Source organism: Schistocerca gregaria, chromosome 8, assembly GCF_023897955.1.
Source record: "Schistocerca gregaria isolate iqSchGreg1 chromosome 8, iqSchGreg1.2, whole genome shotgun sequence".
NCBI lineage: Eukaryota > Metazoa > Arthropoda > Insecta > Orthoptera > Acrididae > Schistocerca > Schistocerca gregaria.
In genome coordinates this window covers 152,506,251-152,531,403 of record NC_064927.1, presented here as the reverse complement: position 1 = coordinate 152,531,403, position 25,153 = coordinate 152,506,251, and the positions used below count along the sequence as shown (strand labels likewise).

Sequence of the window (25,153 nt, the reverse complement as noted above, 5' to 3'; positions counted from 1 at the left end):
ATGAGATGAATATGTGTCCACGTATCAGTGGACAGTGTCTTCTCTCCAATAGTTTTCAACTTATTTGGTCCTCTCCCTTATCCTAGAGGCTTCAGTTGACAGTTGTCAAACTGTCTTATCTCCCCCCCCCTCCCCCCCCCCTCCCCCCCCCCCCCCTGCACTATGCTATTCTAGGTGCAAGCTGTGGCTGTCAAGTTATTATACCGCTTATGTATTTGTTGTTTATTTTGCAAGTTTGTCGTGTGTAACATAATATGTCATCAGATTTACAGACTTGTAATCAATCTCTGGTGTGTACAATGTTAACATTTAAAAGTATATAGTGAACCAGTCAGCATCCTGTCTTGTAGTAGTTACTGTGAATGGTTAGGGAAACTACTTTCATTAAAGTTTATGAATATACTGTTTGTAGAAAGTTATATGGTCACCCTAATTAGGTTTAGTGGGTATTGCATATCAGAGGCAGCTACCCAGGTAGCTGACTGTTTATTGTGTGCACAAAAGTTGTGTATTTTTTGTTTTTAAAGGCAACTTTTCATCCAATCCAAATAATGGTAGCTACAGAAAACCCAGAAGTATCAGTTTACAGATAACAGAAGTTCCCTCCACAGGTGAGAGTATTAAAATATGTGTGTTTAACTGCCGAAGCATTCACAGTGAAGTAGTAGAGTTTGAAGTGCTCTTGAAAAACACTGATACCCACAATACTTGGCATAGAAAACTGGTTAAAACCATAAGTTGACAATATTGAGTCATTGGTGGGAAAAGATAAGTTTATACTGAAATTTGCGTCATTAAGGGCTATCTGAAAGCTATATTAGCCTTTTTCATAGCTAAGTGACAAAATATTAAGAGTGTACAGGTACTTTTCATACACATTCACCAATGCAACAACACATCTGACTACTGCTACACACAAAACAAGGGGTTGTCATAATGTTAATTACCACTTAATAAAAATATTTCATGAATTTTTGTTTGCCAGTACATAATTACATTCCTGTTACATACTGAAATCCGGGTGCCATAGTATCTTGGCAAGTCACTGGAGGAGCCCAAAAAAATTAACGCAATCCACTGACAAACTGGAGATAGGCTGTGCTATGTTGTTTCGGCCCCTCCAGTGGTATGGTAGGTCACATGTACATGCAAGCAAACAAAACAAATTATCTAAGTTTTCGCAACCGATGGTTGCTTCTTCAGGAAGGAGAGGGAAAGACGAAAGGATGTGGGTTTTAAGGGAGAGGGTAAGGAGTCATTCCAATCCCGGGAGCGGAAAGACTTCCCTTAGGGAGAAAAAAAGGAAAGGTGTACACTCGCGCGCGCGCACACACACACACACACACACACACACACACACACACACACGCGTGTGTTCTTGTGCCTGTCTGCCGGCGTTTTCCCGCTTGGTAAGTCTTGGAATCTTTGTTTTTAATATATTTTTCCCATGTGGAAGTTTCTTTCTATTTTATTTAAATTATCTAAGTTTATTTTTTGAGGTGAGGATTAAAACTTCGGGTACCCCCATGTTGATTCTCATAAATCTAAAGAAATTATGTGTGCTAAATACTTAAGTTTCAGCCTAACTATCACTCTAAGAGAAATCTGGTCCATCAAAAAAAAAAAAAAAAATTGGGAAAACTGACAATAAATTAAAGTAAGCACTTCAACAATGTGGGTGGCAGCAAATTAAATCCTTTGCATGCAACTGTATTGTGGTTACTCCTTCAAGAATATAGAAAATCTTTGGCATCTGACATGCGTAAACTACAGCTAACTGTTTTAATCCTGCAGAACGTGTATAATCATATTGAGGTGGTGGTGGTGATTGAAACCTGGTGGTGAAAATTGCTATGTTAAGACAATTCTGTAAATATTTTTTCCCAGGTGTGTCATATTTCAGTGACTTTATGAAAGTTACATGAATCGTTGTGGACATTCCCCTAGTAAATAAGACATTTTGCTTTTTGTGTGTATTAAAAATGTTCATAAACATAAAATGCGAAGTGCAGATCAATAAAATGTACTACTTCTTTTACTAGGTGGCTTTCGAGGAGGGAGGCCAAGTGATCGTGACAGATTCAATGACTTTGGAGGTATGCTTTTTCAATTGAATTTTATTTTTTATGTTCTTTCCTTTTTTACACAGAGCAAAATATCTGTGTGACTAACGTACAGGTTTAAATTATCGGTTTTTCCCAATGTTGCAGGTGAGAAATCAATTCACAGAGGAATGTCTCTTGTCAATACAGTACATCAAAAATATAGCTCATCTCAATCAGGTATTACTGAATTGTCAAGAGGCTTTATCAAGCTTATATGTCCTCAACAGAACAAACTGTATTAGGTACGCTCAGAATCTCATATGAACAGTCTGTAGGTAGTCTGTTGCTGTTGAAAGTTTAAGACCTGTTGATTTATATATTTCTCACATTACTTTAAACGGCAACAGACCTAATATGGAACACTCACTAGCTACTAGGAGTAGGCATAGTACAGATGGCAGAGGAGAGTTAGCGAACCCTCTTGGCAGTTCAGTTGTACTTATGGGACGTGGGAGGGGGGGGGGGGGGGGAGGCAAGTTACTACTTTGAAATATTGTGCCAGCAATGTGAACTGGGTCACTTCCAGATGTTTCCTAACCGTCACACTGGCACAGAGATTGTTAACAGGATGTCTTGGAGTCCTTCACCATGTAAGAGATGATATATATATGAACAAAAGCACTGTGCTGCTGAACCTGTGGTCAGTAATGGAGCAAAGGGGGTGCAAGACAAGGTGAACAGAGAATTGGTTAGAGTTGTCATGACAGCCAGGATGAGCCCCTAGGTAGCTTGTTGGGCTCTTACTTCACTACAAAAAGTTGTCTCCCATGAACTTCTTTTGAATACTTTTAAGTGAAATTTTCAACAAAAGCATGTCTTTATAGCATATTACTACTGTGAATGTGATCGTTAAAGAATAGTGAAGCGCACACAGTACTGCAAATGGTGTTAGATGAAGCCAATGAGTGGTCTAGAAATCCCGTTGATTAGATATTTTTCCTTACGCCAGAAGACTACAAAAGTGCCTTGGTTTCATGGTATGGTAGTGAACTCAATAGTATGGAAGGAGGGATGATGCACAAACAAACTAAACCCACTCTTCATTATTGAGTACCCGGTGTTATTCTTTCTAACAGAGAACCCCCCAGGGGGCTCGCGGTCCTTTCGTGAGTACGTGCGTGGCGAGCACGGGGCCCCGAGCTATTGCAGCCTTCCTTCTTTTTCCGGGCTGCATTTCCTTTCCCTTCCCCCTCCTTTCCTGTCCTTCATCCTTCCCTCCGACCTCTCCTCTCCCTCTCTTGGTGTCCCTACTTATGGTGTCCTTCCTTATGTTGGCCCTGCTATTCTCCTGGTTCTGTTGACCTTGCAATTCGGCCTTGTTCTGTAATTCCTTCATCCTTTTGGTATTCTCTGGTCCCCTCTGGGGTTTGACCTCCATCACTAAATTTTCTTCCGTAGTGTGAGCCATTTGGGGAAGAGCACCTTACCTAGTGTCTCCGGCGTGTGCCATCATCATTGATTCCATCGTTTCCTTTACGTCGTTGTTTGACCCTAGGGTCCATAGCCAGCACGGTAGCCAGCCCGTGTGGTGGGGTCGCTATGTACCCTTTTGGTTGAGCCCCCTGAAAACACAGGGATCACACGTCTGATTCCTGAGCTGTGACCTCCTCATGTAAGCCTAGGAGTGGTTGCTTGTCGTCCTGGAGCATCGGAACTCCCAGCAATGTCCGCCGTGCCAGACGGCCCTTGCTGTGGCTGGGTGGCGCCCATGAGGAGAGCCCCTGATCGGAGTGGGTGGTATCAGGGCGGACACTATGCTCATGAAACGCATAAGAGTCCACAACTCTGGCCGTTCTCCGGCCGTCTCTTTGACTGGAAAAGATTCTTCACGTGCTGCTTCCTCTGCCCCTTCCGCCTTCCCTTCCGTGGCTACCCCCTGGGAGGAGGGCCAGGCTCGTCGGCTGGGGGCAAAACCTTTCCCTCGCTATCTGGTTTGCGCCAGAACTGATGGGGATACTTTTACTCATACGAAACCTATGTTTTTTGTTGAACACATCAAAGACAAGTTTGGCGAGGTGGACTCTATCAGCAAGATGCGGTCTGGGTCGCTGTTGATTAAAACCGCTTCAGCTACCCAGTCTGCAGCTCTCCGTGCCTGTACACATCTTGGTACGATTCCTGTGTCAATTACCCCACACCAGTCCTTGAACATGGTGCAAGGTGTAATTTTCCATAGAGCCCTCCTCCTTCAGTCTGATGAGGAACTTCGGGACAATCTAAGCTGGCGGGGGGTTCACTTTGTTCGGCGGGTTCAGAGGGGTCCGAAGGACAACCGCGTTGACACTGGTGCCTTTATCTTGGCCTTTGAAGGGGACACCCTCCCTGAGAAGGTCAAGATTATGGTCTATCGGTGTGACGTGAAGCCATACATCCCACCACCTATGCGATGTTTCAAGTGTTTGCGTTTTGGCCACATGTCTTCGCGCTGTTCGCAGGCCCCCCCTCTGTGGTGACTGTGGACATCCGTTCCATGAGGGAAGTTCCTGTGTTCCCCCTCCTGTGTACGTAAATTGTCGTGGAAATCATTCTTCACGGTCACTGGATTGCCCAGTGTATCAGAAAGAGAAAAAGATACAGGAGTATAAGACTCTTGATCGTCTCACCTATACCGAGGCCCGTAAAAAGTATACACGCCTTCATCCAGTGACCCTGACAACTAGTTATGCTTCAGCAGTATCTTCACCCCCTCCTCCTCATTCCTTACCCCAGTCCCGAACCCCTTTCCTCCCCCCTCCCCCTGCGGTTCCCACACCATCCCCCCCGGGCACCGCTTCCTCTCCCCGGCTGGAGAAGTGTCCTGCTTCTTCGGCGTCTGCCGGTCATGGGCGCCCCTCGCGGGATCCCCCTTCCCGGCACCTTCCAGGCCAAAGGTCTGCTGCCAAGCGGCCACCACGAGAACCACGGTCTGCGGGCCCCCAGATCGCCCGCTCTCTTTCTGTTCCCGATCTTGCTGTGGCTGGCTCCATTTTGTTGCACAGCCCTCCACGATCCCAAACAGAAAGAAAGAAGAAGCACAAGTCCCGGGACAAGGAGTCTCTGGTATCGCCAGAGGTCTCGTCCCCATCTTCACAACCTAACTCTGACCTGTTATTCATGGATGTCGCCCCCTCCTTGTCGGTGACGGGTGGTGACCCACCGGCATGACTGACATTAGCCTGTTCACCCCCCAATTGACTCATCGTTCTTTGGCTATCCAATGGAACTGTAATGGCTATTACCGTCACCTACCGGAGTTGCAATCCCTTCTTTCGTTTTACTCTGCGGCTTGTGTGGTTCTACAAGAAACTCATTTTACTGGTGGTCACTCACCAACCCTCCGTGGCTTCCGTGCTTTCTGTCGAAATCGGGTCGGCCCCCTACGGGCGTCTGGCGGAGTTTGCACGTTGGTCCGAACGGACATTGCCAGCACGTGGATTCCTCTCCAAACTACATTGGAAGCAGTTGCTGTTAGGATCCACCTGGACTCTGGAGTCACAATTTGCAATCTGTATCTCCCTCCTGACAGAACTCCTACACCTGCCTCCTTAAGTGCCCTCCTTCAGCAACTTCCTCCTCCCTTCCTTATACTTGGCGATTTTAATGCACATCATCCCTTGTGGGGCAGTGCATTTCCATCTAGTCGGGGTCATCTCATTGACCAGTTTATTACCGACCACGACTTGTGCCTTCTTAACGATGGCTCCCCTACCCATTTCAGTGCCGGTCATGGTAGCTTTTCTGCCATTGATCTTTCTCTCTCTTCTCCCTCCCTCCTCCCTTCCCTACAATGGTCACCGCACGACGACCTTTGCGATAGTGACCACTTCCCGTTGATTCTCTCGCTCCCTTCCCGCTCCCCCATGGACAGATCACCTCGTTGGTCCTTCCAACGTGCCAATTGGCCTCTGTATACTGCACAGGTCGTTTTTTCTCCCTCATTGTCGGATGGTATTGATGATGTCATACGTGACATGTCTGACGCGATTGTTCACGCTGCTAGCCTTGCTATCCCGCGCTCATCTGGACCATTTCGCCGCCGGCAGGTCCCTTGGTGGAGTTCGGACATTGCCGTTGCCATCCGTGATCGCCGTCGAGCTTTGCAACACCTTAAGAGGCATCCATCCGTTGCCAATCTTATTACCTTTAAACGCCTTCGCGCAAGGGCCCGTTACTTAATCAAACGGAGCAAACGGATGTGTTGGGAACGCTTTGTTTCTTCCCTCGGTTCTGCTGTCCCTCTGTCGCGGGTATGGGCTACACTTCGCTCTCTCCAAGGTTGCCATCGGCAGTCTACCCTCCCGGGTCTTCACCTCCCGGATGGCCTTTGCACGGACCCGTTGATTCTCGCGGAACACCTTGCGACCCATTTTGCAACAGCGTCGGCATCAGCCTCCTATCCGGCTGCTTTCCTTCCCCTGAAACAGCGGGCCGAAGCTTCCGCCTTATGTTTTACCCCCAGCCAGTCAGAATCATACAACGACGCTTTTACTGAATGGGAACTTCTTTCCGCACTCTCCTCTTCTCGTGATACGGCCCCTGGCCCAGACTTCATTCATAACCAACTGCTTCAACATCTCAGTGCTCCACAACAGCGACATCTTCTCCGGGTATTTAACCGTATTTGGCTCCAGGGTGACTTCCCTTCTCAATGGAGGGATAGCATCGTGGTTCCCGTCATTAAGCCCGGTAAGAACCCCCTGTTCGTCGACAGCTATCGGCCAATTAGTCTGACGAACGTTGTTTGTAAGTTACTTGAACGGATGGTAGCCCGTCGGCTCACTTGGGTCCTCGAATCTCGGCCTCTGTTGTCCCCTTACCAGTGTGGCTTCCGAGAGGGACGGTCTCCGATCGATCATTTACTTCGCTTGGAATCCGCAGTTCGGCAGGCCTTTTCCCAGCGCCGCCATTTGGTTGCTGTATTTTTCGACCTTCGCAAGGCCTATGATACGGCTTGGCGCCATCATATCTTACTTACACTTCATGAGTGGGGTCTTCGGGGCCCACTCCCGATTTTTATCCGCCAGTTCTTGTTTAATCGTTCGTTTAGGGTTAGGGTTGGTACAGTTTTAAGTTCTCCGCGAACCCAGGAGAATGGCATCCCTCAGGGTTCCGTATTGAGTGTACTTCTGTTCCTCATTGCTATAGATGGACTTGTGGCCTCCGTCGGTCCTTTGGTCACTCCTGCTCTGTATGTGGATGATTTCTGCATTTGGGTTAGTTCCTCTTCGATGGCCGCTGCAGAGCGTCAGCTCCAGGGTGCTATACGGCGTGCCTCTGCATGGACCATCTCACACGGATTTCAGTTTTCTCCTTTAAAATCGCGAGTGGTCCACTTTTGTCGCCGTGTGACAGTCCACCCCAATCCAGAGCTCTATCTCAATGCACAACGATTACCTGTGGTCCCACAGTTTCGTTTCCTTGGCCTTCTTTTCGACAAGAAGCTCACTTGGCTGCCTCATATCAGACGCCTGAAGATAGGATGTTTCCGTAAACTAAACGTCCTTCGCTTCCTTGCCCACACCTCTTGGGGTGCTGACCGTTCCACTCTCCTCCACCTTTATCGGGCCTTAGTGTTGTCTCGCTTGGACTATGGTTGTCAAGTTTAGGGTTCAGCTGCCCCTTCTACATTGCACCTCTTGGATCCGGTCCACCATCGTGGTATCCGTTTGGCCATCGGTGCCTTCCCGACTAGCCCTGTAGATAGTCTCCTGGTTGAGGCTGGGATCCCCCCCCTTTCCGTTCGGCGCTCCCAGCTTCTGGTTTCGTATGCAATCGCTGTCCGTTCCTCTCCCACTCATCCTTCCTATTCTATCCTGTTCCCTGCCCAAGGAAGTCGCCCACCTGACTCCCGCCCTCGGGCGGGTTTACCGGTTGGGCTCCGCCTAGCGTCTCTTCGCCGTGACTTTCAGCTTCCTTCCTTTTCCTGTATCCCACGTTCCCTCCCCAACACACCTCCTTGGTTAGTTCCTCGGCCCCGAGTTCGGATGGATCTCTGCCGAGGTCCGAAAGATTCCGTTCCCCCGATGGTGTTCCGTTGTTTTTTCCGCCGCATTTTATCTGAGTTTCGGGATGCTGTTGTTTTTTACACTGATGGCTCTAAATCTGCTGATCGTGTGGGCTATGCCTTCACCTCCTCTGTAGGCATGGAAAATCATCTCCTGCCAAATGCATGTGGGGTGTTCACTGCGGAATTGATGGCGGTCTCCCGGGCCCTGGCCTTTATTAAACAGTCCAAGCTCAATCGCGTTTTGTTATGTACAGACTCAATGAGTGGCCTTCAGGCACTTGACCAGTGTTTCTCCCGTCATCCCTTGGTCTCCTCCATCCATGACCATCTCGCTGATCTCCACCATGCTGCTTGTTCTGTTAACTTCCTTTGGGTCCCTGGCCATGTGGGCATCCAAGGAAATGAGCTTGCTGATCGTTTGGCTGGGGGAGCAGTCTCTTACCCCCCATTCCCTGTCACCCCTCCTGTGGCGGATTTACGGCTTCATCTCAAATCCCACTTTGCGCAATCATGGGCCACATCCTGGGAGGCTACCTCCTTGTCTAATAAACTTCGTACGGTTAAGGTGACACCTGTCCCATGGCGTTCTTCCTTACGCCTCTCGCGAAAGGACTCGACCACCCTCTGTCGTCTTCGCATCGGCCATACCAGGCTGACCCATGGTTTTCTTTTGCGTGGTGAGCCACCCCCACTTTGTGGTTGTGGAGCTTTCCAGTCAGTGGCCCACATTTTGGTGGAATGCCCCCTTCTTTTAGCTCTGCGTACTAAGTACAGACTTCCCTGCACTTTACCCTTAATATTAGCAGACGATTCCCGGATGGTTGAACTGGTTCTCAGTTTCCTCCGTGAAAGTGGTTTTTATTCTCAGTTTTAAGGATTTTCATCTCCCTCTGGAGTAGGGGCAGGGCGGTGAGGGTTGGGATGTCTCCCACTGTAGGCTGTGCTTGGAGATTCCTGACTCCCCTCCCTGGCCATGTTCCTTCTTTTTTCCTTTTACTGTTTTTATCGCCTTTTAGGTTTGTTTAATCCCTTTTACAATCCGCCCTTTTACACTCTGGCGGTTGAACGCTTTTAAATAGCATGTGGTCTTGCTTGTACTGCTTCACAGGTGGGATATTTCCTCTCTTGAGTTTGCCCATTTACTGACTTCCCTCCTTGTGTTTTTATCATTGACGACACAACTGCACTTTTTTAGCCTTTTACCTTTTACCTTTATCGTTTTTGACTCTTCTGAGCTGTCCCTCTGTCGGAACTGACCGTCTTTGTAACAAGGGACTGATGACCTTGCTGTTTGGTCCCTTCAACCCCAATCAACCAACCATCTAACAGAGAAGGTGCTATTCTTCTCATCACAAATTGAAATTTCAAAGAACCCCGGTCCTCCCCTATATAGTTACGCATGTTGACTGTTTGAGGCGGTACCGAGAAAAACGGAATTATTTTTTAAAACCTATATATTTTCAAATTGCTTACAAAACAACCTTATCCCCTTCAAAATACTCTATTACAACTAATACATTTGTCCCACTGGTGCTTCTACTGTTTGTTTTTTGAAACCATCTTTAGAAATGGCAGACAACTCTTCCCGCATGTTTTTTTTGACTTCTTCAGTGTTGTCAAACCAGTGTCCTTTCATCTACATCTTCATGTCCCTTTCCATGCTTGGAAATAAGATAACACAGGCAGATCAGGCAAATAAAGTGCATGGAGCAGCCATTTTTAGCCATGAACTGGCTGTGTGTGCAGGTTCATTGTAGTAGTGGAAGAACCAGTCTCCTGTCTGCCACAAATCAGAGCTTTTTTGGCAAACACTGTTGTGCAATCTTCCGAAAACTTCGAAATAAAAGGTTTGATTGACGGTATGACATGGGGAACAAACTTTGAATGAACTACATCCTTGACAGAAAAGCAGATCAGCATCGTTTTGATGTTTGATTTGATGACAATTTTTTGGACGGGTTGACGATGATGTCTTCTGTTGGCTTTACTGGTGCTTTGTTTCTGGATCATAACCATAACACCATGACTCCTCACTAGTAGTGACCTTTAACAGCAAATCTAGATCAGTTTCATGCTATTATTTCAAAGCACAAGGTGTTTCAACTCTGTGCTTTTTATTGTTAGTCAGAACCTGAGGAACTTGGCAGCAACCCTTTTCATTCCCAAATCTTACATGAAAATTTGCTTAACTGAGCTCCAAGATAATCCACTAATCTGTGATAGTTGATCAATGGTCTGTGAGCACAAGTGTCCGAAATTTTTTTTTTTTTTTTTTTTTTTTTTTTTTTTTTTTTTTTTTTTTTTTTTTTTTTTTTTTTTTCAGGCAGTTAAGACGTCCAGAAGGAGGTTTGTCATCAATCGACATATCACCAATTTTAAATCGAGCAAACCACTGGTACACTCAATTTTTTTCCCATTACGTTAACTTTGTAAGCTGTTTTCAACATTAAAACTGTTTCAGCAGCATTTTTGCTGAGTAGAAAACAAAGGTTCACACCTGCAGATTGTTAACTTGAACTCGCAGTCATAAAAAGTGAAACAAGAATGAAACAGTGCTAGCAAAAATAGTCACCGCAGATGAACAGAACAAAAGGTCGACAACACAGGGGGCACTGAACTGGCAATGAGTGTCACTATACATTGCTAGCAGCAGAAAATAAAGCATACCAGCCCACACTGTGCATGCTGTTTTCTCATAGAAGTAATAATGCAAATTAATGTTTGTCTACACCATAAGAGTGTGTAAAATGAATTAAATTTTACCAGTTGAACTTGTCAAATTTTTCTTAATCAAGTGCTGACTTTTCTCACTCACCTTACTGAAACGTGTAACTACAGAAAGGGTCCAGAAAGTAGTGTCTCGACAGTTACATCCAATTTCAACTTGCCCTGTAAAATAATAGTGAATTTTCAGAAATAGGCACTTTTGCTTCAAAATGGGTTTGAGAAAATTGCTTTATCGTAATCATATCGAGAGAATATCGTTTAGTATTTTTTCGGTAAATCAAGAGGTTTGTAAGGTCCACTAGCCATTTTTCCTGTAAGTATAGAATTAAATTGATTAATGGTGGGAGTAGAAACAGTTACATCTTTGATTTTACACATATAGGGTGTTTGGAAATCCCTACTGCAGACTTGTGGGACTTGTAGAGGGGACTGAGTAGATAATGTTTTGAATTGGAACCCATGTCTGGAAATGTTCTGTTTCTGTACTACAACCATGGGAAAACATGTTGGTAATGTGAGTGCTTTTACAAGTAAATTATGAGGCGTGAACCAGTACATCACTTGTTTTATAATTCCACTCATTAATAACCAAAGCAACAAAAAGGAAACAATCAGTTTTCACAAACACTGTTGTTTACAGTTAAACTTTTCTCCTTGGTACACCACAGTCATGCCTATTGATGGTGAAAGTACCACTTTCTCAAAGTTATTGCATAATTGTGGTGAAAAGGATATGCAGTGGCATCAGACATTGTGTATAACAATCTTGATAAAGGTAACAAGTTGCTGTTCCATTACTGTGAGCTTTGCCACACAGAAGGAACATGTTGGTGTATTCTGCAAATGTGTACTCGACCTTGTTGCTCTCACACACACTTGAATGAGGCTGGAACCAGGTCAGACAGGTTGGATAGACATCAAATGACATCAGCCAATCTGACATAATCACCCCCCGCGCCACACACTTACCACGATTGCCCTGTTATTTACCTACCTAGCAAATATATTTTCAGATGGAAATGATACTTTTCTGGACATGGGTTCCTATCCAAAATATTTACTCACTTCCCTCTACAAGTCTGTAATGGGAATTTCCAAAGACACTGTCTTTACTGTTATTCCTCAGTAACAAAGTGTATAAAATAGCACATATAATGAAGCAGTAACAGGAAAAATATTGTATCTGCAACATTTCTTGTGCATATCTGTTGTGTTCCTTTAAAATGAGAAAGAATAAACATCACAATGCAGGATATGACTGAGTGCCTGTATTAATCCTGGTAATTGTATTTTTGGCCTCATTATGATTGACAAGCTAGTGTGACATTGCAGATATTTCCATGTTATCACAGCAGTTGACTACAATGCACATACATGTAACCTCTATTAAATGCCAGTGGCAAAAAAGAATTTAACACTTACTTAATGTTTCAAGGTGGTGGTGGTGGTGGCGGAAGCAGAGACTGGAACAGGGGTCCACCTGTTGGCAGAAGTGGACCACCACCACCCCCTCCAAGTGGAAGTTTTGGTGGTAGACCACGGCAAGAGGAGAGAAGAGGGCCACCACCTGTGGAAGAGATACGACCCAATCCAGGTGAAGTAGTTGAAGAATATTATTGTTTGCATGGTGTACTAGAAATATTGTTCACAAAACATTCCTAAAAGATTTTTACAGAATTCAGTAAATTCACATTGATACTTGATTGCTGTCCACTGATTACAATGGAATGAGTAGATCTGCAATAAGCTATTTTTACCATTGCTAGTGATATACGGTGTAACACGTTTCTTGTAGTGCCCATTTTCACAGCAGCTGTATATAAATTGCAGTTGTTGCAAAAAAGGCATTTTCTTTCAGACAACTGCAATTTAAATACGGTACAGTTCACTTTCTGCATATTTTAATCACTAGGGGCCAGATTGTTCAGTATGCCCATGCTACATCATCTGCAATCTGGAGCCAAAGACAAGATCCTATCTTGTTTTAGTTAGATCTGGTTTTCGTGGACAGAACACCGCATGGAAGGAGGTAATATCACTTCTCGTATGGAATCCAGGAAATGATTGTTCCAAGCCTGTTACCAAGTATAGCTCCTACCAGCTGTATGCATAAGACTCTGGAACAAATGGTAAACCTTCACATTGTATGCGCTCTCGAATCCCAGGTTAGCCTGTGCCGCTCCCAGTGCATGTTCAAGTATTAGTGTTCTACCTTTGACAACTTAATTCTACTGGAGACAGTGATACAGGGTTCTTTGTTATGATGAAACCATTTAGTCAATGTGTTTCTCCTTTCCTTGGAAAAAGCGTAAAACACTACTTGGGAGACAGAACATCCTTCACCAGCTTCGTGAATGGGGACTACCAGACATCTGCCACTTCTTATTCAGTCCTTCCTCAGGGAAAGATGCTTTTGGTATTGCATTGGTGATACTTTTATTTCAGAGTGGGGTCCCCCATGGCAGTATACTCAATGTGTTGCTCTGTTTCCAATAGCCATCAGTGGCATTTCCTGCAGTCAGAAGCCCTGGTAAGTTCTTTGTTTGTGGATAACTTTGTGATTTTGTACTCTTCCTCTTATGTCACAATGAGGAGACAACTACAGCTGGCTATCAGTGAGCTGGAAATTTGGGCCACAGGAATAGTTTTAGGTCCTCACCAGAGAAGACTACTTATATCCATTTTAACTGTACACATTGGTTTTAGACAGCTAGAGCTCACAATAGAGAAACAGTATTTTAAATTTTAAGGACGATGTGCGGTTCCTGCAGCTAGTACTTGACACGAAATTAACCTGGCTAACACACAAGAAAGATCTGCAAGCAGAGTATAAAAATCATCAGAATTTTCTAAATAAGTCTGAGGAAAGTCAAGAGGAGCCAACAGGACTCATCTGTTGCAGTATTAAAAGGCATTTGTCAGGTCACAATTTGATTATGGCAGTGTAGTTTATGGATCAGCATGTTCCTCCCCTCTGAAGACATTATAAGTTATCCTCCACGATGGTATTCAGGTATTGACTGGAGCCTGTCTGACAAGCCCCAGCCAGTCCATGAACAGAAGCTAGTGAACCATCACTCCAAATTTGGCAGTGTCATGTTATGGCTTGACAGGGCCTGAAAATATTAGCATTGCCATAGTTATTGGCATTTATTGCATGAATATATGCCAACTTTAAGTGGCTGTTCAGGAACAAACCACATGTGACTAAGTCATTTGGGCCAATGCTCTACACTGTCTGAGGGCTCTGGATGTATCAGACCATGTAATATGCAGCCAGGGATAGAACAAACTGCTGCCTCAGTGTCCCATAGGCTGAAAGTGATTTTAAACCTGACACAGTACAGAGAAATTAGTTTCCTTCATTTTTAAATATGTACCATGTTTATATCGTTATACATATATAGATGGATTACAGCAACGAAATGCTCTCAGTTGTTTGTTTTCCCTGATGGGGTTTCCCAGTGTGCCATCTGGAACAGTTTCTGAATTATGATGCAGAGCTATTAGATCCTTCATTGGAGTAGGTTGTTTCTTATCATCCATGGCACTTTACAGGAGGGAAAATCACTGTGTGAAGTTTGTAGGGCCACTTTCAGTCCAGCATGTTTTAGCTGTGTGTCCAGTACTGACATAAGGGCCATCCTCAATTTGACTGACTGAAGATCTGTCCACCATCCATCGTCGATGACATCAGTGCAACACGTTTTGAAATTCTGTGAAATGTTTGGTCTCATCCCTAAAGAGTGTGTGTGTGTGTGTGTGTGTGTGTGTGTGTGTGTGTGGTGGGGGGGAGGGTGTCAGCATGCTCTGAAGGGTAACTTGTCCAGGCAGCTCGGCATTTTTATTTATACATTTTTGGTGTCATGGTTTAGTGAATCATGGCAACAGTTGATTGTGGATTTTTAATACATAAAAGCAGCTTTGCATGTGGAGACATCTGTTATCACCCTCCAAAGATTGTGATGACACTACATTGTAAGGGTGTTGTGACCTTGCTATTGAATGTCCCACATACATCATAATCATCTCACTAATATGATTATTGATCAGAATATGTGGTAAAAAGTTGCATGTCTTAAAAGAAGCTGCATCCTAAAGCACTGCCAAAGCTGGAATACTGTAATGTACCAACAGATGCAGTGACAACCTCATTGTTTGAAACTAAGCCTCCAATTTGTCTTTAACAGAAAATTTACATTCAGCATGTTTTACCTGCAATGCCAGTGAGACATAGGCTTTTAATGCAAAAGACATTCCAAGAACTGATGGGTGCTCAGTGGACAATGGAGAGATGGGTGATGGAATTACTGGGAGAGACAGGGAGACAAACAAATTGGGCATAAAGCAGACAGGAGTGGAACAAATAATGAAAGTTACGTAGGGGTTGGCAGGACATATGGAAACATACAGCATTTGCTACGCACATCTGGAAATGGAGCAAAGGAATTTCTATGGTGGGTTCAAAAAGATAAGATTGTTAATGAAAGGTTAGTAAATGACATGAACATACACAGGTACAACATGGATGTGTACATTGAAGACAACTCACATTGGAGCCATTCTACTCAGTTCAACTAGTTTGAAAAAATGTTCCAACTCATAGTCTCAGATATGGCTGAAATTTGGCATACCACTGCTGCCATGTCTGGAACACTCATGTACAAAGTATTATGTTCCCCCTGAGAATTAGTTCCAGGATTATAGCTTGTGAAAGAAGTTGGTGCAACCCAGAAGTAGCAATGCATATTTAGCAATCAGTCTTCAGAGCCAACTTCAGGCCTTAATAACTTAGGGACTATTCCTCACAGTCCAGTGAAATTTTTACCACTGAGTAACATCAGCAACATGTTTCTGAGGGAAAGTAAAAAATGTCCAAATGTGGTGAAAATATGTAACGTATTAAAAGATACATATCATAGGTGTGCACCATGCCACATCTAATTCACGCAGGAAGAGATAATATTTTCACACACTCACACACACTGTGTGTCCACATCTTTTACCACCAGAAAAAATGTGGGTTTTCAAAGTAGCACAAAAGGAATGAGTAATTTCCAAGCCAAATTTCATAAATTGCACGAGTAAACTTGTTATTGCAAGACATTTGTATACAATGAAAGTTGACAGATGTATGGTGACGAAAAGTACAGCTGCCTTCAGCAACAGTAGCAGTGCAATTAAATACTTCAGTGACTGCTCTTGGTTTGTCTCCCATGAAGAGACAGAGTTGCGAAAAAATTCAGACCCAGTTATAGTGAAAGAAAACTACAAGAAACTGATATGGATATGAAACACACAATGGCAGAGACGCTAATGATGAAAGAGGAAGAACTATCTGTTCCAAGGAAACAGAAATCGTGCCAGAAATGCTGCAATTTGGACAAAATTGTGCGTCATTTGCAAGAAAAATGAGTTGTATCACATGCAAGAAAAAAGCGGCTATTCTTACCCTTGTACCTTCTAACAATCCAATTGGTCTATTGAGTGAACTGCAAAAGAAATTAGTGTTTTTCCATATATGGTAAAGCAAACAAGGAAAATTAAAGCAATCCAAAGAGTGCTTCCAGAACTTAAACGGGCTTTGGATAACAATTGAGTTCAGAAATAAAGATGTTAGTGACTACAGCAAAATAATGCCTGGTAAGAAAAAAAAGTGGGTTATGTTAAAAATGGGAAACGTACATGTGAAGGTGCAAAAAAAGACTTGCTTGTAATGTTTATGAACTATACAGGTTGAAGCGAAATTTGCCCACTTGCCTCACAGGCCAACGGTAAGAAAGTCTCTCACAAAATTTCGTCTGGTGAGTATATCTGGCAGAAAAAGAATAACAAAGAGTGGCAATCTGGCAACACTGCAACCACTAGTACGGTAACCATCTCTATATTAGTTGTGCTGCACAAGTGGTTCAGTGGACAGAGTTTTGTGTTAGCATGCAGGAGGTCGAGGGTTCGAGCCTGCCTTGGGGCGCTTTTTTATTTGCTAATTTCATTCTAACATCTGCTGTAATATACACCGTTTCTTAGGTCACATTTATCCTAAATTTACGACGTTTTGTGCCGTTGAACATAACAAATACGTGGTTAGACAAATAAGAAATAGACAGTTGAAACAAATAATCTGCCATACGACAGAATAACTACAAAATCAGTATCAGTTTCAACATGTTAAAGATGGTAGCACAATACAGTAACACATCTACTTGTCATTTATACTATGTGTAATATGAGTGCTCAGATGTGGTACATTAGCAACCAGTGACAATAATAATGTCCATATGAATGATCGCATGACCTTCACAACAGAATACATTGTCCTCAGACCAACAGATGTTTAAAGTGACCTCCCTGTACATCCAAACATTGCGCCTCCCGCCGGATTGTAAAGCTCTGGACCCTTTGCAGCAAAGCTGTGTCCACAGTGACAAGAACAACATAAACACGCTCTAGCAATTCTTCCACATTTGTAGGCGGAGTAGAGTACATGTGCTCATTCAGGTGTCCCCACAGGAAGAAACCCAGGATATTCAGGTCAGGTGAACGTGGTGGTCATACGACTGGACCTCCAGGTCAGCCATTTCCCTGGAAATGTTCTGTCCAAATACTGTCGCACATTAATTCCAGAGTGTGGAGGTGCACCATCATGTTGGAACCATATCCTGTGCCGAACATGTAGTGTAACATCTTCCAGTGCATCAGACTGGTAGTTTGAGATGAATGCATGATACCTTCATGCAGGCAACATGTGGGGGCCCAAACATCTATCGCCCAATATTCCGGCCCAGATGTTGATACCAAATCAAACTTGATATCCATGGCCATGGGTGACATGCAGGTTAACCTCACACCAATGCTGGGCATTGTGCAAATTGAAGAAACCCTCATGAGTGAATGCTGCTTCATCTGACTATATTATGGTGTTCACAAAGTCATCATTGGCTTACTGTTGTTGGAACCATTCACAGAATTGCATCCGCTGATGGCGATCTGCAGGATGCAGGTGCTGCATGAAACCATAATGATAGGAGTGCAGCACATTTAACGGACGCGCGTTGCAAGACACGCATCCACCTTGCTATGCTACGTGTACTTCACTGAGGTTTTTGGTGTATTATGACCTCCAGAATAGCTTCCTCAGTAGCTGGAGTATTGTGAAACCGTAGATGACCTCTTTCACACGATAGTGGAATGAGAGAACCTGACACCCGAATGTGTAGCTCCAGATGACAAAATACTTTATCTGGATGGCGTCAACGAGAATATCTAGCAGCATATTCACGAGTGGCAACACCAGCACCAGCCCGTTTATCAGATGCACCAAGGACCAGAACCATATCCATGTATTCATCGTTTGTGTATGCCACACTGGTTTATAGGTTTCCAATGAGAAAATTCGATACCCCTACGCATGTACATTGCAATCTGTCATGTGGCGTTACTTCACTAACAACTAGCATACATTATAAGCACACTGTTGATCTGCACATTGTTCCATCTAATGACGTTACCCCTCTGACAGATATTGTTTGGTGTTATTCATCCCGACACCACTAATTGTGAAATGTTCTGTTTCGAATTACACTGTTTCCCTAATGGTAACAGATATGTTGTTTCCCCAATGCCATTGGTAGGATGATGATGATGATCATGCATTGAGAAATGTACTAAACAGCTTGTTGAAAGGCATAATTAGTGGGACGCTGGTGATAACACATACAAATAGTAACAGAGTTTGGACATTATTCTCAAAGCACATTGCTAGTTGTACTGGTAACACAAGGCCCTAAAAAATGTAATGTACCTGAAACAGTCAAGAATAATAGTTGGTACTAATCCATGGGACCACTGGAGGAGGGTACAAAGAAAACAGGTTTTACATCTAGTAGATGAAGTAGTGTGAATAAATTCACACCCACGACATGGAGAGAGCTTGTTTCAAAGCTGACCAATCTTCCATTTCTACGATTGTAGTATGCAAGTGTAAATGTTTTCTAGAGGAACCACTGCAATCACTTAACAATTAAGATGCCAGATACCATACCACCTGGACTACATTCACCAAATAAAACACATATGCCTCGGCCCAGGATCGAACCATCAACATCCTGCATGCTAACCCAAACTCTATCCACTGCACCAACTGTAGTGCACAACTAAAATGTGCTGTCAGAGGTATAACCGGGCCAGTGAAACATGTCACTTGACGCTCGTGTGGTTGGCTACACTGCGATTGCGAGGTTGCAATAGCTGCCACTGCACAAGCCCATAACTCCGAAGTACGTTTTGTAAATGTAAGCTACAATCAACATTTATACGTAAGTGCAACGAAGTATGTTTTTCTAACAATGGAGAGGACGACGACGAAGACTACGCGTTTGATAGTATATTAAATCGGGAAAGAAAAACACCCGAAGTTAATGACAGTATCTACGAAAATTTGTTCTAAATTGTTACAGTAATAGCTGCATTTAAAATGTCGTATAATAATGTAATCTAAGCACACCAAATAACATGCTATCCACACTCGTAGAAGGAAATAAAGGAAAACATGCATAAGCTACCCAATTGCAGAGAGAAAAAGAATTAATTCTGTATACATTTACACTTGCCAGTGTACGATGTCAATGGCGCAATTCCATCCAGTTCTCCTTCACCGTCATCGGAATCGGCACCAAAACCATTGTCTTCGTCATCATTATCATTATTATTAAGAGAAATCATGAATTGTTTGTTTTCATTTATAATGCCTTCTATAGTCGGTGCTTATCTTACTAGTATAGCAATGTAGTCTACCTTTTCCTCCGTGAGGTAGAGTCGACAGTAGTAAGACCTGCACGTAGCAGTCATGTATAACAGCAGCTTTGTCATGCTTATGTCCACAGCAATGTCTTTTGCCTGCAACCGCTGCACCATAGTTTCTTTATGGTCACTAGAGTTGGGAGTTTTATCTAAAATCACGGAATGGTACGGTGCATTGTCCTTCACAAAAACTGTCAGAACACTAAACTGGTGCAACAAATTTTTAAACCACTGTAGAAACCGTGAGTGGTCCATGTCCTCATGGTAGTCACAGTTTTTTTTTTTTTTTTTTGATAAACTAGAAGTCCTTCTGGCACAAAGCCGTTTGAAGATCCTGCATGGGCCACAATCGGGATCCTCTTCCTGTTGGCTGATGACCGCTGCTGTTCGGAGTATCATTTGTCCAGCATTTCTCAACTGATCCTCCAGCGGTGACCCAGGTTTCGTCCAACCATATGACTGAGTGTATGTCCTTTCCTACAGGTACAAGCTGCGACGACATGACCTTTTTGTAGTAAGTTTTTGTCCATCTAACTTTTTAAAACAGAAGCCCATTCTTTTTAATATCATCTTAAGTGATGTTTTCTCCCCTGAGAAAAGTTCACTTTCTTTTAAAGAAATTAGCAACTTCGCTATTGTGTGGTATTCTTTCTTTTTATAGTATCCGTATATGTGCCGAAGAATTGCATCCGATTGGAAAGACTCTATATCTGTAACAGTACAAGGCTGCTTTTTTTTTCTCCCACAGGGGCTTTCTTCCACACTGTTTACTTCACTGTAAGGTTTGAAGTAGCACACATTTTCTTACAACTGTTCTTTGACCGAGACCTAGAGTTTTCTAGGTACACTCTAAAATTTTATCGACAGGAATCGATGCATGCCCATGAACAGAAACAAATTCTTTTTCTTGCTCATAAAACTCATGCGTCCTCCACTGCAATTCCAAAGCCTGACTATTTAATGCCACTCCACGGTGCAACAGATTGTTGCTTGGTGAATGACATCATTTTGGTGACGTTGTTTAACAAACAGAAACTGTAGTCATTGCAGAAATGCAACACAACAGCAGGCGTTTGCGCACTAACATACAATGTTTACATGGAAGCTGGTAACACGGTAGCATCAACACCAGAACCGGCTTTTTTTCGGTGCTGTTATTGGTTCAGAAGACGCGACACCTCCCGTTCCTCACTTGTTTGTTAGTTATACTACCAACTCTATGGTGCTTGGGGAGTGACCTTGAAGTGACATGTTTCAGTGGCCCAGGTATAGTTACCATACATGTGGTTACAGTCCTGCCAGATTGTCACTCTTTAATGTCCTTTTACTGCCAGATCAACTCACCATACAAAATTTTGTGAGAAATTTTTTTGTTGCTAGCATGTGAGGAGTCACACTGCGTGGCCAGAGTGTGCAAATTTCGCTTCACCCTGTATGTAGTATTCAAGGAAAAGTATTCCAATGCCAGAGTGGGTTTATGGTGTATTATCTTTTTTTTAATTCTTGGCTGAAATGGGTTATGACTGTGAGTGCAAGCGACAACATACAATATGTGTGTGCGTGAGACCCATCAAAATAATAAGTTGTTGTTTGCTGCTATAAAGGATTGTGGTCTGGATTACAAAGATGCAATGAAACTGCTAGTGTGTGATATCAGTTCCTCCCAGTGCATGATGCAAAGGTGTGAAAAGTGTCTGTCAAGGCAAAACTTGCCAAAAACCTGAATAATAAATTACAGTGTGACCTCCTTTTGAATGACAAACTTAGTGCTTCTAAATAATGGACAAACATGGCTCGCTCAACTCTTGAAACAAAGCAAAGTACAGTGGAAGAGTTTGTTTAATTGTGTTGTGGAAAAAAAAAAGACAAACTGACTGCACATGGCTTTACAGCAACAGTGCAATCTGCATATCCCCAGTTTTGTAAACATTTGAAACATGAAATTATAATAATATTGTACTTTCCTGAAAATTATGCATTTATAGAGCAAGGTGCTTTTTCAAGGATATTGTTGGGGTGACAGCCAATCAAATCTCCAACCATTGTCGATTATTATAGAGACGAATCATGTGTGTTTCTAGTGACTGCTTAACTCGTTACGCTATTGAAGTTCATGCCCACATCCACACTGTCATCGCATATTTCAGAAACAAGCTGTCTCACATGCATCTCTGCAAAATACTTTAGTGATTGGGCAACTAGCAAGGACAAAAATTGTAAAATCTCAAAAATTTGTGAATGCATTACTGTGATTTTCAAATTCATGCAGAATGGTATTTTTTTGCAATGGTAAAAATGAATAGGGCGGTATTTGTGCTACCATTAAACACATGGAATCACAAGCTAGCCTGTAGCATCATACAAAAGGCCACATTCTAACAACTCTTCAATTGTTTACCCGGGTACAGAAAAATATCTCCAGTATACAGTCATTTTACATTCTGAAAGGTGTGAATAATGGCTAAAAAGCAGACTAAAAGATGTTAAAACTATTGCAGGCACAAGGAGCAATATCACTTTTCTCCGGTAGACTCTGATAAAGTGCAGATGAACAGACTGTCCAGTTATAATTATAGGTTCATGCACATGTGTCTTCAGTGTGTCTGACCCTGGATTCCGAAGCAAAGTGGCAACACACAACGAGTTCGCTTGTTGCTATTTATGGTGATGGCACATTAGATATGTTGCAGAATGCTGCGAAGCAGGTGAACTTAATGACACCAGCAGGACCAGCAAGATAATTTTAGTTGACACATTTGACACACATTTGTTGGATTCCTTTTGAGAATTTTATGATGACAGTTACAGGTCCTACTTCTGTGTCAGGAAGACAGTAAAATTTGACGCTCAGTGTACAGAGAACAACAGCTACAGCAAGGGAATATCATTGGTCCCTTTTATGGTGGCAGACTATTGGTGTTTCAATTTTTTGTACTGTCCTGTGCGTGTGTGCACGTGCATGCGCATTTAGCCCACATTACCTTTCTAGGGGGAAAAAATCATCCCATCACTGAGTGAATTATATTTGGCACGGCACCTCACATTTTTTATTTTCCCTCAGAAAGAAGTCGCTGGTGTTTTGATAAATTACATGTGTTCCCTAAATGGAGCTTACTTTGTGGTAAAAAAATTTCACTCAACTCTGAGGAATAGTTCCAAAGTTAATAATTTCTGAAGTTGGCCAAATGTGCGTTGCATTTTTCCATGTCGCACCACCATCTTTCGCAAGCTATAATTCTAGAACTAATTGTCAGGGGAACATAATACTTTGTACACGACTGTTCCACACAAGGCAGCATTGGTGTCCTAAACTTCAGCCAAAGTTGAGATTATGAGCTGGAACCTCTGCTTGAATTGAAAAGGAATGACCCATTGGGATGTCTGGAGGAGCCTTTATGCGGTAGCTGTCGAATTGCTGATAGCAAAAATTTTACTGAATGTTACTATGAATTCAACTAGTGGCTAATCTGATCTGGATTTAAGGCTCTATTCATTCTCATTTAAAAAAATGAGGTTGGAAACCTATTGAGCCATCCAGATTTAGATTTTTCTTTGGTCCCTTTAATCACTTTAGTTTAACGTCAAGACTGTTCATTCAGAATGGCAATGACCAGTTTCTTAGAACTATTCCTATCCAGCCACAGTTAGCACTCACCAATCAATGCAATTTCAAAGTAAACAGCAAGGTTGCATTTAGTCAATTTGGAGGATATAGGACGTTCAGTAACCTAATATGATAAAGAGAACTATTTAAACAATTAAATAATGGACATTGTGGCCAGCTTTGCCCTGATGAGAGGCCCAAATGTCATTTGTGTAGTTGTTTTGATGTTTGTTTGCTTATTTTTTTTTAATGATGTGGCCTAACTCTAAAGAATTTTACTCAAAATTTTATGTATTGTTGTGCACAATTTTAGATTAGAGTCAATCATCACAGTTGCCTGTTTTGCTGTGGTAAATGCAAGGCATATTTGAAAAGTAAATACTTTTCAGCTGTTAAAAAAATATTACAAGAAACCTTTAATTGATGGTTTTATTAGTTTCCTACAGACTGACTTCACTGTTGCACATAACTACTGTCATTTCTAAGCACTTTCCATAATGTTGGACAAACTTATTCAAACCATCTGTATAGAACTTCTCCGCCTGCAAAATTAATCAGTGAATGATTATGACTTACTTGTTGTCTTCTAACTATTGGTCACTATGTTTAAAATGCTAGAAGAGGTAATAGTTGCTGGGTGCAAAGTGGGGCTGTAGGATGAGTAATCAAAAAGTTGCCATTGAAAATGGACCTTATCCTTGGTGCAGTAAATTGTGTGTGTGTGTGTGTGTGTGTGTGTGTGTGTGTGTGTGTGTTTCACTGTCATGGACTGCTATCCCAGATACAGGTACCCATGCCATTGAATTTCAATTGTATATCTGTCTGATGAACATTCCACAGTACACATCTGCTGTAATTGTTGACCCATATTACATGAAATTGACCAAAAGAAAGCTCTTTTTTGTCCCAGAAAATGATAGCCTTAATTTTTTGAATCAAGTAAGGAAGTTGCTTGAATTTTTGGTATGTTGGTGCAGTTGGATTTCGTCACTGTTTTGATTCTGTGTTGGTGTAGGTACCCATGTCGTCTTGCCCATAACAAATTGGGGGAAACAAATCACCTTCATCTTGTCAATAGCAGTCCAAACAAGCTCGCCCACTTGACATTCTTTGCTCATTGTACTGGTTAGTAAGCACTTCCGGTACTCATCTTGCACAAATTGTGGAATATCTTGGTTTTTCTGCATCATTTGTGTGAACCCCTTTTGCAGGTCTGGGGTTAGAATAGGCCCAAGGTATTCCTGCCTGTCATAGGAGGCGATTAAAAGGAGTTTCACATGTTTCGGCCTTTATGTGATGGTCCCCTCTAGGGTTTGACGTCCATTCTTCAAAATTTTCCCAAAGAGCGAGCCAATTGGGAAAGGGCGCCTTACAAGGTGCATCATGTCCATTGTGCAGTGAGATCTTTAGCCCACTTTCTCGTCGGATTCTCCATCTCTTGGGTGACGACACCTTCCTTGGTGCATTTTCCACCATGCACTACGCAATGCCGATTTCTGCATCGACGATGACCATGGACTTCTTCGCACCTGATAACCAGCACGGTAGCCAGTCCATTGTGGTGGGGCCGCCATGTACCATGTTGGTTGTAGCCCGCTGACCACACAGGTATCGCTCTGCTGATGCCTGCACCGTTTACTCCCCATGTATGCCAATGGGTAGATGACCATCCCCCTGGGGCATCGGGACTCCCAGCAATGGCCATCCTGCCAGGTGGCCTTAGCTGTGGCTGGGTGGTGCCCATGGAGAGGGCCACTGGTTCGAGTGGGTGGCATCAGGGTGGATGTCACGCAATGAAGTGTAGGCCATCATCTCTTGCTGGTGGCAAAACACCAGCAGTCTCTAAGCGATCATGTGTTCAATTCAACGCACAGTACGACCCCAAATTGTTCCCCTCCCTGGCCACACCATGGGAGGAACGTCAGGCTAAGG

At 43.1% G+C, this 25,153-nt stretch overlaps 1 protein-coding gene across 2 annotated transcripts in view; it reads left to right on the top strand.

Annotated features, from left to right (window-relative positions):
• LOC126284996 (eukaryotic translation initiation factor 4H) overlaps positions 1–25,153 on the top strand; it is a 65,215-nt gene that overhangs the window by 2,298 nt on the left and 37,764 nt on the right. For both annotated transcript variants that reach the window (XR_007551587.1, XM_049984290.1), the window contains exons 4-5: positions 2,043–2,096; positions 12,254–12,412. Coding sequence is in view for 1 of the 2 variants with exons in the window: in XM_049984290.1 (XP_049840247.1) it covers positions 2,043–2,096; positions 12,254–12,412 (213 nt within the window). In the remaining variant the exon portion in view is untranslated. The remainder of the gene's footprint in view (positions 1–2,042; positions 2,097–12,253; positions 12,413–25,153) is intronic.